Below are 18,614 nucleotides of genomic sequence, written 5' to 3'. Positions count from 1 at the left end.
GGCACCCGGCACCGTCTACTCTACGTAGGTGTACTCTACACATCATCCCACCCCTCCCTTCATCATCCCACCTCTTCCCCCACAGCAGCTGCTGCTCTATGCATCATACTTTCCAGCTCGCACCCCCTCTACTGGTTGCTGTTGCAGGCCTGCCTCCTCCCCGGCCCTCTGGGCACTCTATGCTGTCTCCTTGCTGCACAACTTCCTCATCCTAGATTCGCTGTCATCCTATCGTCTCATTCTCCCACCCACTACATCAGCAGCTTGTGTACTTCGTGGACACTCATCCCAACCCCTTCAATTTGTGGCCGTGCCATACCTTGCCTCTAACTTTACAGTTCTCACTTTTCTATTCAGGTGCTGCTGCAGACCCTCATTCTGACTCCTCTGCTGCTGTGCTCTTCCCACCCTCCGGCTTCCAGATTGTACTCTTTTCAGATGCCGCTGTGGACTATTGTACCGTACCCTCCTCTGTGCTGCCTTGCTGCTCACACTGAAAGCACGTTTTCAGGTGCTTCGGTGGACCTTCACACCCCACTTATTGCTGCTGCACTACTCCTCGTCTCTGACTTTTCAACTTATCGTCTTCTCGGGTGCTGTTACAGGCCATGTCCTAATCCTCTCTCCTTTTAGGCTGTCCCACACCCCGCCTCTTCCTTTACAGCGCACCCTCTATACTAATGTGGAACTTCATCGTAATCCCCTTCCCCTTGCAGTTTCACTGCATCCTGCCTCTTTCTTTACAGCCCTCCTCTCTCATGCCACGGACCTTCATCCCAACCCCATAGCTTTCCGGCCACATCGCCTGCCTCCAACTTCACAGCTTGCACTCTCTCCTCAGAAACTGCTGTGGACGCTCATCCCTATGCCTTCCCCTCACAGACAAACAGCGCCCTGCGCCCACTGTATGGCTTGCACTCTCTCCTGCTGGATCTTACTTTCTGTCTCTCTGCTTGTAGCTAAGCTTCTCCTAGCGACTGCACCTCACCCTGCCTCTTATGGTACTGTTCGTACTGATTGTTCCAGCAGCTGTGGGCTTTCAACCTGACCTCTCCTCTTCGCAAGCATGCTGCTCTGAGCCGCTAAGTTCCAGCTTCTGCTCTCTTCTCAGGCATCGCCTTGGACCAGTCCCTCTACCTCTTACTAAGGCACTTGACGCCACCTCATATTCAATTCACCCTTTCACATGCAGCCTTGTTGCTCTTGGCTTCTAACTTTCCAGCTCATGCCACTGAGGACCTTCATCTTTCATCTCTCTGCTAGCAACTGCACCTCACCATGCCTTCTATGGTACGGTTCGCAGTGATTCCTCCAGGCGCTGTGGCCCTTCAACCTGTCCTCTTATCTTCACAACCATGATTCTCCTAGCCCTTAAGTTCCAGTTATGCTCTCTCCTCATGTGTTACCTTGGACCAGCACTCAGGCACTTGCATCACACATGACACTCAGTCATGCACCAGTTTATTAAAAGTAGATCATTCATAGACTCTCTAACCCCTTTCATTTACCTACACACAATCAGGACACCAATCAAACCCTTGACCAGAGTACCTGAACCTGTCCATTCTGTAGCACTTAATGACCAGCATTCCTGTAAATTTATGGGCGTCCGGCTTCATACGCATTCACCCAGGCAAGCCAACTTGAACTCCTCAAAGATTTCTGAGTTCACCTCCCTCTACGGGCGTGGTCCATACTAGCAAATTGAAGTTATGTTATAACATAATTTTGGGAGTAGAACCACGCTCGAACTCCTCCTATATACCCCACAAATTCACGTCATTTCCACGTCAGACAAACTCGCTTCATTTAGTTCAGGAGACAAATCTTGATTCGACTGCTACACTATGTCAGCTCGCTGCTCCATGCTGGGTCATTCCTGCTGATCTCCCATATTCTGAGCAGTGTTCAGCCATTATCAAACCCACCGAGCCTCCTGTTTTAAAAAAAACTTGCTCCCACCTCCAGCCCATCTCCACCCTTTTCTCATATTCATTTATCCAACGAGGGGGTCCGGCTTCATACGCATTCATAAGCCAACCTGAACTCCTCCCCAAAGATTTCTGAGTTCACCTCCCCATTTCAACCTCTATGGGCGTGGTCTGTACTAGCAAAAAAATATATATAATAATAATACTCTCTGTGAATAGGCCTTAAGTTGTGCTGTTTTTACACATATTCCTGGTAAAATAATTTACAGTATGAATGAATGAAAAATTTTCAACACATAATGCTAGAATTTCATTGCTTTATTCGTCAGTGCTGTCCAATGAAAAACATGTCCATTTTTGTGGATTTAGTTTACTTCATCATTTAAAAACAGCAACTGTCCTTCACACAGTGTGAAACTTTCATGACGAATGGACAAATAAAAAATGCTCCAAAATTTATATATCTTTAAATTGATATCCATTAAATTTTTTTCCCTTCTACTGTAAAGTTGCAATATTGGAAACACGTTCTTCATTGGACAGTGACAATATGTGTGAGTTTATTTTACGTGATCTCCAAACAGTATACATTATACAAAGTTTAAAAACAAAATTCTGACATTTTAAATAATTGCATTTATAAATCATCACACAAATACAGCCAAGTCAAACAAACTAAACCGAGCATTTTTCTGCCTTCTCTTTTCACTACAGTTATAAACACGGCCACTACAGTGAAACCCACAGGTAATATTCCAACACACACTGTTCTTATAGTCCTGTATTTGACTGAAGTATAAATAATGTGTTCTCTGATTTTCCTGCAGATGTTCCTAAAACTTCCAACACTGCTGCAGTGTCAGTGGTGGTGGTGATTGTTGTCCTGTTAGTGCTGGCTGGACTGGCTTACATCTACAAGAGAAATTCAATAGGCCTTGTTCTTCCCTCACATGTGAACCCACTGTATTATGCTACAGGATTCCAATGGTCAAAGGAGAAAGATCCCAAGCCCTTAGTAAATGATAACTAATAGACCCCTCCTATTGTAATTGTTGTATATGTACATTTTGATTCTTTGATTTGTATTAATGATTTTGTGATCAGGAGTATTGCTGATTTAGATTATACTTTCAAGGTGCTTATAATACCAGATTTATAAATAAAATACACAAATATAATAAATAATAATAAAGTTTGCACAATCAATGTCTGTAAAAAAATTCTGTCAAAAATACTATTTTTGAAACGTAGACTCAGTTGTGATGCAACATTGTGGTTAATGGCTGTTGGTGTAGTGGGTAACGTGGAGAAACTGCTGAGATAGGAGGCTTGTGGCTTTGGCTCAATACTGGATATTGAGTAAATTCCATTACTGTATGTTGCACCCTTTGAATTCAGCTGAGATCATCTCTTTAAAAACCCACTGATTAAATAAAAAGAAATCTCAAAAGAAATAGAAAAAAAGCCTACCATATTTTGTCTATTGATGTATCACAATCCAGGCAACACAAACTCTGAACATTTGTTACATTATAAATCAAAATATGTTTTTTTTTTTTTTTTTTTTTTACTCCACTGTTAACAACATTCAGAATTAATCCCATTTCATAAAGGTTAGTGTTGTTAGAAAACAATTAGCTGTCAAGTAGGAAGCTTAGTTAAATTTTATGTTAAAGAAAAGTTGGAAGTGGGTGACAAGTCTAGATTTGCTGGACCGCTATTAGCCGTACAGCCATTGTCACAGAGATGTTTCTGGCATTTCAAAACAGGAAAGCCCAAAATACATACCTTTGTCATGGGAAGGTCTGGAGAAGCTTTGGTGCTTCGTTTCAGTGTCTTTGTTTATGTGTGCTGTTTATTCTGTGATATTTTCTGATTCAGAAAATATGGAGGGCAGGACTAATAAATGCAGAAATTAAAAAAGGAGCATTTTATTTAAAATACATTTTATTTTATTTAAAAATAAATACTAAATGATCTACCACCAAAGAACAGAGAAGACCAAGAACATTTTGTTGATTTTAAGAATTACAATAATTTATTCAGTGTAACAGGTTAAAGCATGTGAAGTTTCAGGAGGTTGTGTGCAACTGTGGAGTTTTATAAACACACTAAAACCACAAAATGTCTCCCCACCAATTCTCTTTACAATATTTCAGGCAAATACACACATAAACACACACACACATGAAATAAGATAAATTTAGCAGTTCTCCTCTCTCTGTGAGATATAATACTGTGTAAATGTTCCTAAGCTCAGATCTGTCCTGCTGAGCTTGTGAACTCACCAACGCTGAGCCGAGGCTCTGCCCAACGCGTATGGTGTCACGTCAATCACAGCCTCAAAAACACACACAAGCAGAGCGTGTTCCTGTCTTATTTCCTATTATTCAGCCACTATTTGAGCTGAAGAACCTACTGTTCATTGGTTCTATCTGGGAACTAATTTGTCTGGTCGTGAACCACTTTATGTCAATAGAAATGCACCAAACTAAGTTCACAAACTGGAATGTGAAATATGTCAGTCAGTCACTCAGTAAGGGAAAATGCCTCCTCTAGGCCGACCTGGTAGGCGGTCCGGTAATAATATAGGACCTTCAACACTTCTGATGAAGGCCTCTGATGCTATAAATTGCTAGTAGCCTGGAAATTAAGCACTTCTTCTGAGTTCTGATGAAGCATCAGGCTCTTTCAAGGGCCCATTTTGTAGGGAGGGCCCATTTTGTATATTAAACTACTACAATATAGAATTTTTCTAAGGATGACATTCAATAGGGGCATAAATTCTCCCAGACCTGCATTCTCTGAAGTGATCTCTGAGCATAATCCAAAACAGTTGGGATGATTTAAAGTGGTGTGTATTATCATTCATTTATCATCCAATATCAGTATGTGCCCTGCTTAATGCTTATGTAGCTGAACTCTCCCTTCCATTTCTGGCTCCACAATAGTACCTTTTATTTCCATTTACAGCATTTAGCAGATGCTTTTATCCAGAGGGATTCACTTGATGCTTAGTGTTCTGTTCTATTTCAGTAGAATTGTTTGAGAAGACGTCCACATACTGCCATAAGAGTATACAGGAACTTTATTTTAACGTTCATGTTGCTGTGTTTTATCTCTGTCATAGTGTTGGTCTTCAGAAATTCTGCAAACCAGCATTACTGGTTTGGTCATACACACGCACACACACACACACACACACACACACTAAAATACAAAGCCCACATTAAGCAAGAAATCAGTTAAAGGAAATGAAAGCACTCAACATCCTTCTCTGGGTAGCTGTGAAACACATTGTGAGAATATACATCCCAAGCATCCAACTAAACTGCACAAACATGCAGTAAAAGTGAGTGGGACCTTGTTCACCTTGAAATGAACAATGATATGACATGATACATAGGAAGATATGGAACTGTGTCATGCTCAAAAGCAGAGTAAATAAAGAAACTGCAGAAGTGTGTCAGAGCTCCAGTCATTAAATCTTCATAAATCTGCTGAGGAAAGATCTTAAAAGAAGGATTTATATTTAAAAAGGGACATTGTTGCAATGTGCTAAATACAGCCCTTTATGGAGCATTTTCATAAATGTATTAAACATTATCTTAATAAGTTACAAGTTAGTTCCATGATATGCTTTGACTATTCACATACCCATAATTTGGCTTGTTCTTGCACTTTGTGGTAACTGTGCAGAAAACAGCAAAATGGACATGGTCCTGGTAACACATGGCCTCTATTGTAAAGCTAAAGTAATGACTATGAGGAGGGAGTTGGGACAAATGTTTGGTCCTAAACCCTAGGTCCTATTTGAAGTGTACACTATCATGTCATTGAAGGGTACACAATATCCAAAAGTCATAGGGAAGTCCACATGACTGCCATCATACTAGTGCCCCAAACAGTTATTTACACTGATGGAAGACCAGGCTCTTGTTTTATGAAAAGGAAAAGCCTGTAACCTCTAACTTAAAAGCCACTAAAGCATTTATTTAAGTTAATTAAATACTTAATCAATACATAGGGAGGGTTGCGACGGGAGCAGCTGACAGAAGAAGAAGAATATTTAAATAATTCATCAATTAATTGACTCATTGATTTTATTAAATTCAAATTGTTAAATCACTGGTAAAAACTGTCATTTTTGCCCCAATTTTTTTTTTTTAATTCTTTTAGCTAATTTGCATTTCTCCGTGACAAAAGGAGGCTTATATGCGGCAGTACCAATTAGCTGACAGGGTCTTTAATAAATAGCAGGGCTTTCCTCATAAACAGAGCCCATGTTTTGATTGCCATTTTTCCAGGAATCTGTTGCCAGTGCTGACTTCCAAATAGGCAACACTGAGCACTTTCGTTTATTTCCTTTTACTGGTGAAATTGTATAATTCTGTTGTGTAAAATACTGTTTCACAGCTTTAAAGTTAACAATGGGTTTAGAATCCTTTGCGACATTCTGCTTCATCCATAGGGCTGTAAAAACACAATATTCAACATGATCAAAAAAAAAAAAAAAAAAACTTTGTTTACTTTAGCATTGTGTTGAACCTTGGGTTGTGGCATGACACTTTTTTTAACATGAAGTTTGGTTGAAATATCTTTCTGGCTTAAGATTATGTGAAGGTCTAATTATAAACATTATTATGTGTCTTCATCATCAAAGCCAAAATGTGTAATATATAGTGTTTTAATATATATAAATTAAGGATGCTTTGCAAAGCACATGTTTTTTTTTTTATTATAGCCAGATAAAACTTTGTGGTTAGGACTGTATGACTGCAGCACTTCAGGCAAAATGTGAACAAGTCCTGCACACAGCTCTGGACCAAGGGGCTTAAAGTAGGGATACACCAGTCCAACTTTTTCAAATTTGATATGATACATAAACATTGGGTATCAGCCAATACCTGATAGCATTGTTGAATTAAAAATTACTTACCTCACTATGTGAGAGACTTCAGGCACCAGGACAGGACAACAAAATATAACATTAACACAAATGTACAGAATTGCTATGTATTTGTAAATAAATATAAACAATTATGCAGGACCTTGGCACAACATTCAAATTCAAACAGCAGTCAAACATTTTACACTGTATTTAATATAGTAATCAATGTTATTTTTAGGGTAAACAGTAAAATCTGTGTGTGAGAGTATGTATCTGAGCAAGCGAGTGTGCAGAGGGAACGTTTCTGAAATGTATCCCTTGCTTTGAACGTTGTCATGTGACTTGGCGAGCCACCATATTTGGACGTTATTGCAGGGTGTCTGAAACAGAAGGAAGTACCTCGATGCCTTTTAAATGTTATTCTTAATGTTTTTTTTTTTAAACAGAAGACTACCTCAACAGGGATATTGTCAGTTGTAAATAAACACACTTTGCAGGTTCTCCTTAAAAAGTCTACCTTAATTTGGTTTAGGAAGTAGGGTGATCAGCCCTTGTGTTAAACATTCTTTTTCTATACTTTTTGTAAACACTTCCAGTAGGAATGGCGTCAATTCTTTATGAAAGAGTTTATAAAACTCCATCTACCAGACCATCTACACCTGGTGATTTATTGGTTTTAACACTGTTTATTGCATCAATAACTTTGTCAGTATGAATAGGTTTATCACAAAATTCAATTTCATTTTCATCTATAGGCTTTAACCCTAAGGGAAATTAGAAAATCACCAGCTATTTCTGGGCAGTAATTAGAACTATATAGATTATTGTAAAATTGACTGCAGTGCTCAGAAACTGACTGGTGGTCTTCTGTAATAATAACATTAATTTTTAACTTATTAACACAGTTATTATTAAAATTACTTTTTTCTAAATTAAATAAATAATAACAATATTTTCCTTGATCTGATAACCATCCTTCTAAACATCTTTTCCTTGATCCGATAAATGCACATTCTGCTTTATTTTGAATAAGAACAGCAAGTTTTATTTTGCAAATCGGCCAATTCCAGTTTCTCCTCTGATTTAGTATCAGAGTTCATCCGATATAAATTAGTTATTCTAGTTATTACTTTGTGCTTTTCAATTAGTTTGACATTAGCTATGATACTTCCAAATTTCCTTAAGTATTTCCCTGTTTCAACTTTGAAAATTTGCCAGTTTAACCCATATTTATTTTTTTCATTTCATTTCTATCTTTGTATAAAAAAATCTGATATTTTTTAAATGCTTATTTTAACCTCTTCACAAGTTAGTAATGAACTGTTGAGCTTCCAATATAATAAACGGGAGGTGTAAGAATTGTCAGAGGGTATCTTAATGTTGATAGATATAACTCTATGATCTGTCAGTGGAGTAGGTGAAATATCCACAGTTAATAATTCCTTATCTAAATTATCTGAAACCAGCCAAAAGTCTATTCTAGACTGACATGAACAGGATTTATTACTCCATGTAAACATCCTACTCTCTAGGAATCTAGCTCTCCAAATGTCCATAAGATCAAACATATCCATAAATTTATTTAGCCTTGAATTGTTCCTCTATCCTGAATTAGGTGGCCATTTATTAATCTCCCCATCTAACACAGTATTAAAATATCCTCCTATCAACAGAAAAGCATTTGGATATTTAATTAACCATCCCCTAAAAACATTCTCTATCCTGGAAAAAAGGCCATGATCCAAGTACCTGTTGTACCCGTAAATATTAGGGTTGACAAGTATGTAGTCATTATATTTAATTACTTGACATATAAAGTGTCCAGCAGTATCAGTTTCTGGGTGTAGAACTTCTCCACTAAACCTGCTCTTTAAAAGGTACTTACTCCAGGTTTTAGTACCATATACACAGACATATGCACAGAGTTACCACATTGAGAGCGCCAAAAGTTGACATCATAATTACTGGAATGAGATTCTTGTAAAAAAAACAGAAATCTGCCCTAAATTGTTCGGCAAATAAAAATAAAGCTTTTCTTTTAACTGCATTATATAACCCCATAGCATTCAAAGAAACAAAGGATAAATTTGACATTTAGTAATCAATTATCAAAGCACCTGCTGGATCCAAAGGCAGGGGCTTGAGACAGTGATAGTTTTTAAAATGTTATTATCAATTTGCTTTATTAGCACACGGGGCAACTGTGAGAATGGACCAGCTCAAGGTCTGAGACCTGAAGCCTGAGGTTGTTATTTGGTAAAGCTTGGCTGGAAAATAATGAAAGCATTGTTAATGATATAACAAATAATGTCTGTACAGCAACCTAAAAAAGCATGTGGTTTGGAAATAATAATGAAGGGGTGTCATGTATTTGGGAGTGCAGGGAGAAGTCAGGTTTTAGTCAAGAGATTTTCAAAAGCGGTGAGGATGTGAAAAACAGAAACATAGTTATTGAGAAGAAAAATGAGTATGGGAAAGAGTAAAATGGCCTTGGGTATAGATAAGAACCTTTTCTAAGAAGCACACAAACTTTCTTTTGAACCTAATAGTGTTTAGTAAACAATGTCTGAAGAGTGGAAGCAGATCTGGAAATCTGATCAGCAAATCTGGAAGCAGAAGTCCTTATTTGTGCATGGGGAATAAGGTACCTTTTGATTTTAATGGGATCCAACTGTGAAGAAGGTGGGGTAATATTCATATCGTCCCTGAAAACTATATAAAAAATGAGAGCTTCACAAATGATTTTTTGTACGTCTTCCTTGACTTACTCAAGTTAAAGTGTCTATACCTTAACCTGTTTCATTAACTCTTTTTTGGTATCTCTTTTTAGACTGACCCGGGTTGATGTGATTATACTTTAACCTGTTTAAATGAAGTATGGAACCTGTTCTCTTTTAAACATGAAACCTGTGTCTGTGAATATTTTTAGCTATTCATATTTTATAGTAATTGTGATTTTTAATAAGGCATATGCAAAACTAAGTCAGACTTTAGAGGAGAAAACCTTTTTGGCCCAACATGACTGCCATGGTAAGCTGGCTGAAATTGAGAGTTATTCTAAACTCTCAGGGGGTGTAGGGGTGTCCAAACTTATCCATGAAGGGCTGGTAGGCTGCAGCTTTTCTGTGCAGCAAGTGATCAGTTGTTTAAAGACAGAGACTGACTGATTAAATTAGGTTTTTTACCTGATTTGTGCTATCTGCCCAATTTGGATTGCACATATACAGGTGCTGGTCATAAAATTAGAATATCATGAAAAAGTTGATTTATTTCAGTAATTACATTCAAAAAGTGAAACTTGTGTATTATACTCATTCATTACACACAAACTGATATATTTCAAGTGTTTATTTCTTTTAATTTGATGATTATAACTGACAACTAATGAAAACCCCAAATTCAGTATCTCAGAAAATGTGAATATAGTGAAAAGTTTCAATACTGAAGACATCTGGCGCCACACTATAATCAGCTAATTAACTCAAAACACCTGCAAAGGCCTTTAAATGGTCTCTCAGTCTAGTTCTGTAGACTACACAATCATGGGGAAGACTGCTGACTTGACAGTTGTCCAAAAGACTACCAGTGAAACCTTACATAAGCAGGGCAAGACGACAAATGTCATTGCAAAAGAGGCTGGCTGTTCACAGAGCTCTGTGTCCAAGCACATTAATAGAGAGGCAAAGGGAAGGAAAAGATGTGGTAGAAAAAAGTGTACAAGCAATAGGGATAACCGCACCCTGGAGAGGATTGTGAAACCAAACTCATTCAAAAATGTGGGGGAGATTCACAAAGACTGGACTGCAGTTGAAGTCAATGCTTCAAGAACCACCACCGCACAGACGTATGCAATACATGGGTTTCAGCGTCGCATTCTGTGGGTCAAACCACTCTTGAACAAGAGACATTGTCAGAAGCGTCTCATCTGGGCAAAAGACATAAAGGACTGGACTGCTGCTGAGTGGTCCAAAGTTATGTTCTCTGATGAAAGTAAATTTTGCATGGGGTTTTCATTAGTTGTCAATTATAATAATCAAATTAAAAGATATAAACGCTTGAAATATATCAGTCTGTGTGTAATGAGTGAGTATAATATACAATAATCACTTTTTGAATGGAATTAATTAAATAAATCAACTCTTTCATGATAAATTCCAGTACGTATGAAATATGTACAAGGCTTTCCAGTATTTTAGCAGAATGAGGTATGAGAGAAGGAAGGGAGAGCCTGCGAAGGTCAGTGCAGAACAAGCAGTAAGATGCCGCTTAACTGTTTTCTTATCTCTTTGAATACTTCTCATATACAACAAACAGGCTTTTTACCATAGAAAACTACTTGGGCATCACTGTGATTCTGAAAATGAGGAATAGGCTACAGAAAATAAGTAAATGAACATTAACTTAATTAGTAATAAGCCAACTTCTCTTTACAGTGTATGATATAGCCATACTGGCTGGACAAACACAAGGAGTTTTTAACATATTTTGCTAAAAAAAAATAATAAGGCTGAGTCATTATTGCAACTATCAACCTTTATCAACCTAACAACTGCACTTGAAAGGCACTAGGCAGAAAGAAGAAAGCAGCAGCAATCTGGGTTTGGTGTATGGAGGAATTAACAAAGACTCTTAGGGTATTTTATATTTAATACTCTTATATTTTTTATAATGTTTATGTAAATTAAATTAAATATAAACATTAATAATAATAATAATAATAATATGTGTAATTTATATACATATGTTCACAATTTCTTTTTTAAACTTGTGGTTCATTGAAAGTTTAAGACTAACATCCCTTTTTATTAAATAATAGGTAAACCTTACACTATTGTGTTCATAATCTGCAAACATATGAAAAAATATTAAACTACCCCATTTCTACTGTGTCTGTCATCATCGATGCTGATGTCACCAGAAACGAAACTTCAAATCACAGGTCTAAAACTTAACGATAGTGTTTGCATATGTTCTTGGAACTACGCTTTTAAGAAACACCTGTGTCGTTTAACCATTTTTCGGACTATGCAAGTTACCAATGTAGTTACCTTGATAGTTCCAGCTATGCTTTGGGAAATGCACGTTAGGTCAGTTGTCAAATGGGAGCTAGAAAAAGCTCTGTGTTTTGGGGGTAGATAAGGTTTTCTTTAATACTTTCCTACTTTTGAAAAAATAAAACTTTCTACTTGTTTGTTCAGCAACTTTGCAACTTTCTACTGCTCATTGATGTACGTACACAACCAGAAGTTGTTGCATGTCAAGAACAATTTTCTCATTTGAACTCTGGACGTTGCCCTTTCACACATAGTTTGTAGCTAGATATATTTGAATGTCAAAAGAAGCTCTGGAAGCCACTTTTAACTGGAAACAAGACAGGGAATTAGTTAAACCATGTGGCATAATGAGGTAGTCATTGCATAGTGCCATAGTGCTGAGAAGGCAGTTGTCCAAATGACCGAATGACTGCCTTTTTAGCAACACACAAGTTGTTCCAGGCAGGAACTAAATGCATTGATTAACATGTCAGTTGGTGAAAAGGAATCAACTGATGTTCTTGATATATACCTTTAATCCATGTTAGTTGATAATGATTTGGGGGCCACCATTCTGTATTCTTAGCACAGAAGAAACTGAAAGAAACTGGAAACATATAAACACTTATTCCATTGCAGCTTGAAAAGCAAATGTAGCTTTGGGGTCTCTCTGCAGTCATAGTGCTCTTAAAAGATGTTCAAAACTTGGTGGTGGTATAGCTGTTGGTTTTATTTTCACGTCTGTCATCATGCAAACAACCTGTAGGATTCTGAATCTTCCTGTAAGTCATACATCAATAAGCTAAACAGTAAATGAAGGAAGGCATGTTGTTCAGTTGTATTTATTACAAACAAACCCTAGGAGATGACTGTGTTGTTGATTGTTGTCAACATGAATTGTTATAAACATATGGAGTACACTGTATAGCAGTTTTTCTCCAAAGACAAAACCTAAACTCAGAGCAAAGCAGGAAAATTGACTGAATGACCATAATTGAAATGTCTGTTGAGACCTGTTGCCTTACATACTTTTTTATTGTGTTTTTTTCATCCTGTCAACAAAAAGGTTTATTTATTAAAAAGGTTTAAACATAACTCAAGGAGAGCCCCTGAAGGCTAACAGTGTGAAATGCTTTTGCAAGTTCCTTCTCTTTTCAGTGTGGTTGTTAAATAGGGGGAAATGCGGGTTTTTAGAAAATCTGAAAACATGCATCAATGTGGGCATGTCAGTTTCTGTCCATTAAATGTACATGTATTAATATAATAACATGGCTTCTGTTTGTGCTCCTGTTTGGGGATTGGTTACATGTTTAAAGCTAATGGTCACTTTATTGTCATTGATGTATGGCAGGAATTAAACTGTGCTGCACTCACGCCTTCCTGAAGTTATGGACTTTACAGGATATGGGGATTTTAATGGAATCAGATGTTTTTGGAAAATTTAAAAAAGGAACTGAAGAGTGGTGAGAAATTTTGGAATGTCAAGGGCATCACTCATGTCTCGTGGACTGCTGCTCACTTGTCAGTGAGTTCTGTGGAGAAATGTGTTTTCAAAAACTGATCGTATGGACAACTTCATTTTTAAAAATTTCCAGATACACTTGGAATGGGCTTCGGATCTCAGCTAATTAAAAAGTCCATGTTCAGATTAGATCTAACTGGCTGTACAGTACATCAGATTCTTCAACCTGCCACTTATAGTTTTCACTATAATAGTCAGTTTTCAAATGTCTTAAAGTAATCATTTTACTTTTCTCAAGCAGGTTCTCTGTGAAATCTGATATTATGATTATTATCTGATCATAATAATGTTAGTGTTCCACAAATGAATCATTCCAAAACTTTCAGGAAAAATCAATTTTGTTCCCTTTGTTTTTCCCAACAGGAAATTAATACAAGATGGATCTAAATCCTACCAAAATCTTTATAAAAAATCCCATGCAAAGAATGATCTAACATGGCAGTGAAGTGTAGGAATGTTCACCACTTGTTCCAGTTTGACAAAAGACCTATTACCACAAAGTGTGACTGAATAATAGATCAGAGTTTTTCAGGAAAACTCAAACTGTTTATCAGCGCAAACCTACAAAGGTATACACAAATGCATAGAAATTATATTCAAGCTATGGATATATTATTTTTATTATTAATATTACGATAAGTTAATGCATAGTGTAATAGGTACATAGTTAACTCTCTGGGACTGAAGATAAGAACCAACCTTTAAGATGTGTAGAACAGACCAAGGTGGTTGGGTTTATTTTACTGTCATTAATATGAGATAAATGTAAAAACAAGCTTATTAACTGACGTTCTGCTGTATTTTCTGTCTTTCATAACAAAACAGTACAATGTAAATGTAAAATGTATATAACTGGAAAATATTCAAACCAAACTTTCAATCTACTTATTCCGAGATATTTTCAAGCTGTGTTCCATTTTTATTAGTTATGATTTTGCAAGTTTTCTTAATCAGGGTCTAAACTACATTTTAAACACTGAATATAATTGATGGCGGAATCATTGGGCCAAGTCAGGAACACACCCTGGAGGGGGCGCTAGTCCTTCACAGGGCTGTGTGACTGCGACACTACATGCTGCGCCACTGTGCCACCCATAGTTGTACCTAGTTGTAGTGGGTTAGTGTATACATTCAAAATACATTTTGCTGAAAATAAGGATAAATGCCTGTTTAAGGTATTGGCTTTAATTTTTCCATTTTAATTAATTAATAATTAATTTATCCAATATATTTGTCATCAAGTGATTTTTCTTTTTTTCTGAAACTATTCTCTAAATGTTTTCAAATGCTATGCTATACTATAAGAATAAAGCCTCATTTCCCTTTTGTGTAAACAGTTAAAGCCAGTGTTTAAAATGCAATTTAGACCATAATTAGACCAAATTTTCAAATATATGGAGCTTAGCTTTATAGTTTTTGCTTGATTTTTTTTCCCCCAAAGTAAAGTATGGCATTACCAGATAGGTCAGTGTTTACATTGAATGACCCTTCTCTATTTTCTTTCCGTTGCTATTAGTTATTGAGCATCTCTAAAGTTTATGATAAAGTACATTGTAATAAAGTATGTTCAAAGAAAATCATCATACCAAGAAAGAAAACGAAACAGCTTTATGGTCTATGCTTGGTTTGGAATGACATAACCCCCTCATTTAAACATTATCAGAAATAACATGGGTCTGTATTAATGTGAGTAGAATGTGAGGGCAAAGATAAAAGCTGCTCTACCAGAGCAACCCTCCTTCAACTGGGGTTAAATAAATAGTTCAAAAGATACATTAATACTCATATTCACTTAGTGTCAGGTCAAGGTAAGATAGTATAAGAATGTAAAGACAGAAATGAAAAGCATCCTGAGTGCGTATTGTAGATGTAATGTAATACCAAACGCTGTACTGTCCAACAATTATTCCAACTGTATTCAAAAATGCCAGTGTTTTGTGTGCAATGTTCCAAATAAGTTTTGAAGTTTCAAAGAATTTGAACAGGTAATTTTCCTAGTATTTTGAAATACATTTCAATACAAAGTCGCTGTCAAACTGTGAGCAAGCCATGATAAGCCAAGCAAAAACAAAGGGATATCTGTACTGCACAGGGATATTCTGCATTATGCCACATTTACAATTGCTGTTTAAATTTGAACTTGCTGATCAGGCTTTGAGCAGCTTTAAAATACCATGCGAACAGTATATGGCCAATAGTTTTTTGACACCTGCTCATCCAACATTTCTTCTAAAATAAAGGGGATTAACAGGGAGCTTCAGGGAAGGCTTTAAAGATATAGATTGTGAAACCATTTCTGTGAGGATTTGACTGCATTCAGCCACATAAACATCAGTGTGATCAGATTGATGTCGGATGATTAACCCCTTCCTAAAGGTACGGGATGGCATGTCTTAACTCTAAAGAACACAATGTTCATTTTTAAAGCCCAGTCCTGAGGGTGGAATTTATACCTAATAATGTATTAGCATTGGGGCTGGTGATCTAAAACTCATGTGGCTGCTACAGAGTAACAGTCAAAGTTTTTCTATTGATATTACGCTATGCATGTGCCACCTAAATAATTAATTATTGTAATCTATAAGGAGTGTCTCCAAACCTTTGCACATACAGTGTAGTGCAGTGGTTCTCAAACTGTGGTAAGTGTACCACTGATGGTATGTCAGATGAAAAATTAAAATTTACTACATTCACTGAAAAAAGCAATTACTGCAGTAGTGAAAATCTAAAGTTTTCCTGTGAAAATCAGTTTTTTTATAAGTGAAGTTATGCTAATAACATAATTTTGGGAGTAGGACCACGCCCGAACTCCTCATCTCAGCCATATATTTTCCCTGCAAATTCACGTCATTTCTGTGACAGACAAACTCGCCTCATTTAGTTCCGGAGACGGATCTTGACTCGACTGCTTCACGACGTCAGCTTGCTCCTCCGCGCTGAGTCATTCCTGCTGATCCCCATATTCGGAGCCGTGTTCGGCCTTTATCAAGCCCACTGAGCCTCCTGTTTTAAACTCACTCCTGCTAAACAGCTATGGGACTGCCTGTATCTGAAGTAAAGTACGGCCGTTGTCATGCCTGCAACCGCTTCAACTGTTCTATGCTCTGCTGTCTTACCCGCTCCGGATCGGTGCTCTGTTGTCCTGCTTCTCCTCCCGCTGCATTCGGCCTCCCGAGTGACCCCCCGCATATCTCGCCGACGCTGGCGAAAGGCTTCGAGCCTCCCCTTATCTTCATCTTCTGCTACGCTGCTAAGGGACTGCCTCGTGTTTTGGGGAACGCGAATCTACCTTCGTCACGGCTGCGGCTCCACATCTACGAGCTCTACAGCGCCTCGAGACTCCCATTTCCTCCTCTCCGGCAGAACGACCTCGGCGTTCCAGCAACGTGCTCCGAAACAATGGCGTCGCTCACTCAGCTAAAGAGAGAGAAACTCGTCTGCCGGTGTAAGGATCCCCTGCGCAGAAATGCGATGACATCACAACCGTCTATCTCCGACGCCCCCTGCTGGAGTATCCTTCATCTTCCCGTTACCCTTTCTGGTCGTGTCTAAGCTGGAGACATTAGCCTCAATGTCTTATAGTCTGTGCTGTCTCACAGGTCGGTGCCTTTAGAGGGCTGTTTTGATAATAATATAATTATCTGAGCTGAATTGGATAATGGCTGAGAATCTGCATTATTTATGCACATCTCCCATGCAGTAGTTTACCTACATTGCTTGCCAAACTGGTCCTATCTGAAATGTTGGAAGAAAAAAAAAAAAAAAAAAAGAGCAAAGCAGGCAGCATGTTTAAGCTTCCATTCCAAACTGGCTCCTCTTTCCATCTGAACACTACCTTGATTGACAGCATCGCACCCATTTAGACAGCCCTCCGAGTTCATTTCGTTCTCTCTTATCCTCTCTACGCATCATCCCACCCCTCCCTTTATCATCCCACCCCTCCCCCTTTTTCTTCATCTACACCTGTCTCTACGCATCATCCCACCCCTCCCTTTATCATCCCACCCCTCCCCCTTTTTCTTTCTCTACATCTGTCTCTACGCATCATCCCACCCCTCCCTTTATCATCCCACCCCTCCCCTTTTTCTTTCTCTACATCTGTCTCTATGCACCATCCGACCCCTCCCTTTATCATCCCACCCCTCCCCTTTTTTCTTTCTCTACATCTGTCTCTATGCATCATCCCTCCCCTCCCTTCATCATCCCACCTCTTCTTATAGGAGCTGCGGCGGGCCTGTCTCCTGTCCAGCGCTCTGGGCACTCGATGCGTTCTTCTCACTGCATGGCTTCCTCATTGCTGATTCATTTTCTTTCCACCCTCTTCCCCTGCTGCTGCTCTATGCCTCATACTTTCCAGCTCACACCCCCTCTATAGGTTGCTGTTGCGGGCCTGCCTCCTGCCTGGCGTTCTGGGCATTCTATGCAGTTTCCTTGTTGCACAGCTTCCTCACCCTAGATTCGCTCCCATCCGATCGTCTCATTCTCCCAGCCTCTACATCAGCAGCTTGCATACTTCATGGATGCTCATCCCAACCTCTTTAATTTGCGGCCACACCATACCCCGCCTCTAACATTACAATTCTCATTTTTCTATTTAGGTGCTGCTGCAGACCCTCATCCTGACTCCTCTGCTGATGTGCTTCTCCCAACCTCTGGCTTCCAGTTTATACTCTCTTTTCAGATGCTGCTGTGGACTATCGTACCAGACCCTCCTCTGTGCTGCCTTGCTGCTCACACTCTACAGCTTCTAACTCCTGCTCTGTTTTCAGGTGCTTCGGTGGACCTTCATCCCCCACTTCTTACTGCTGCACTACTCAGAGTCCCTGACTTTCCAGCTCATCGTCTTCCCGGGTGCCGTTACAGGCCATGTCCTAATCCTCTGCTTTGCATCTGTCCCGCACCCCGCCTCTTCCTTTACAGTACACTCTCTCTCCTGATGTGGACCTTCATCCTAATCCCCTTCCCCTCGTGGTTTCACTGCATCCTGCCTCTTCCTTTACAGCCCTCCTCTCTCATGCCACAGACCTTCGTCCCGACCCCATCGCTTTGCGGCCGCACCGTTCCAGCTTATGCTCTCTCCCCAGGTTACCTTGGACCGACACTTGATGCCACCTAGGGCACCTGTTATTTCAACACCCTCTAGGCATCTTCGTTATCTTGTAGTCAACTTTCTACATTGCCACCTAGCTTGAGCACCTCGGCACTTTTTGGATTTTCCTCTTCCAGAGTTTTCCTCT

General features: G+C 38.7%; 1 protein-coding gene across 1 annotated transcript in view; it reads left to right on the top strand.

The window, feature by feature from the left end:
• Positions 1-3,349, top strand: part of LOC136706759 (macrophage mannose receptor 1-like) — a 29,631-nt gene extending 26,282 nt beyond the window's left edge. Inside the window, exons 29-30 of the mRNA XM_066680378.1 lie at positions 2,646-2,678; positions 2,759-3,349. Of these exons, the coding sequence (XP_066536475.1) occupies positions 2,646-2,678; positions 2,759-2,961 (236 nt within the window). The 3' untranslated portion in view covers positions 2,962-3,349. The remainder of the gene's footprint in view (positions 1-2,645; positions 2,679-2,758) is intronic.
• The last annotated feature ends 15,265 nt before the right edge of the window (positions 3,350-18,614 follow it).

Source organism: Hoplias malabaricus, chromosome 9 (assembly GCF_029633855.1).
Source record: "Hoplias malabaricus isolate fHopMal1 chromosome 9, fHopMal1.hap1, whole genome shotgun sequence".
NCBI lineage: Eukaryota > Metazoa > Chordata > Actinopteri > Characiformes > Erythrinidae > Hoplias > Hoplias malabaricus.
This window is presented reverse-complemented; position numbering and strand designations above follow the sequence as displayed.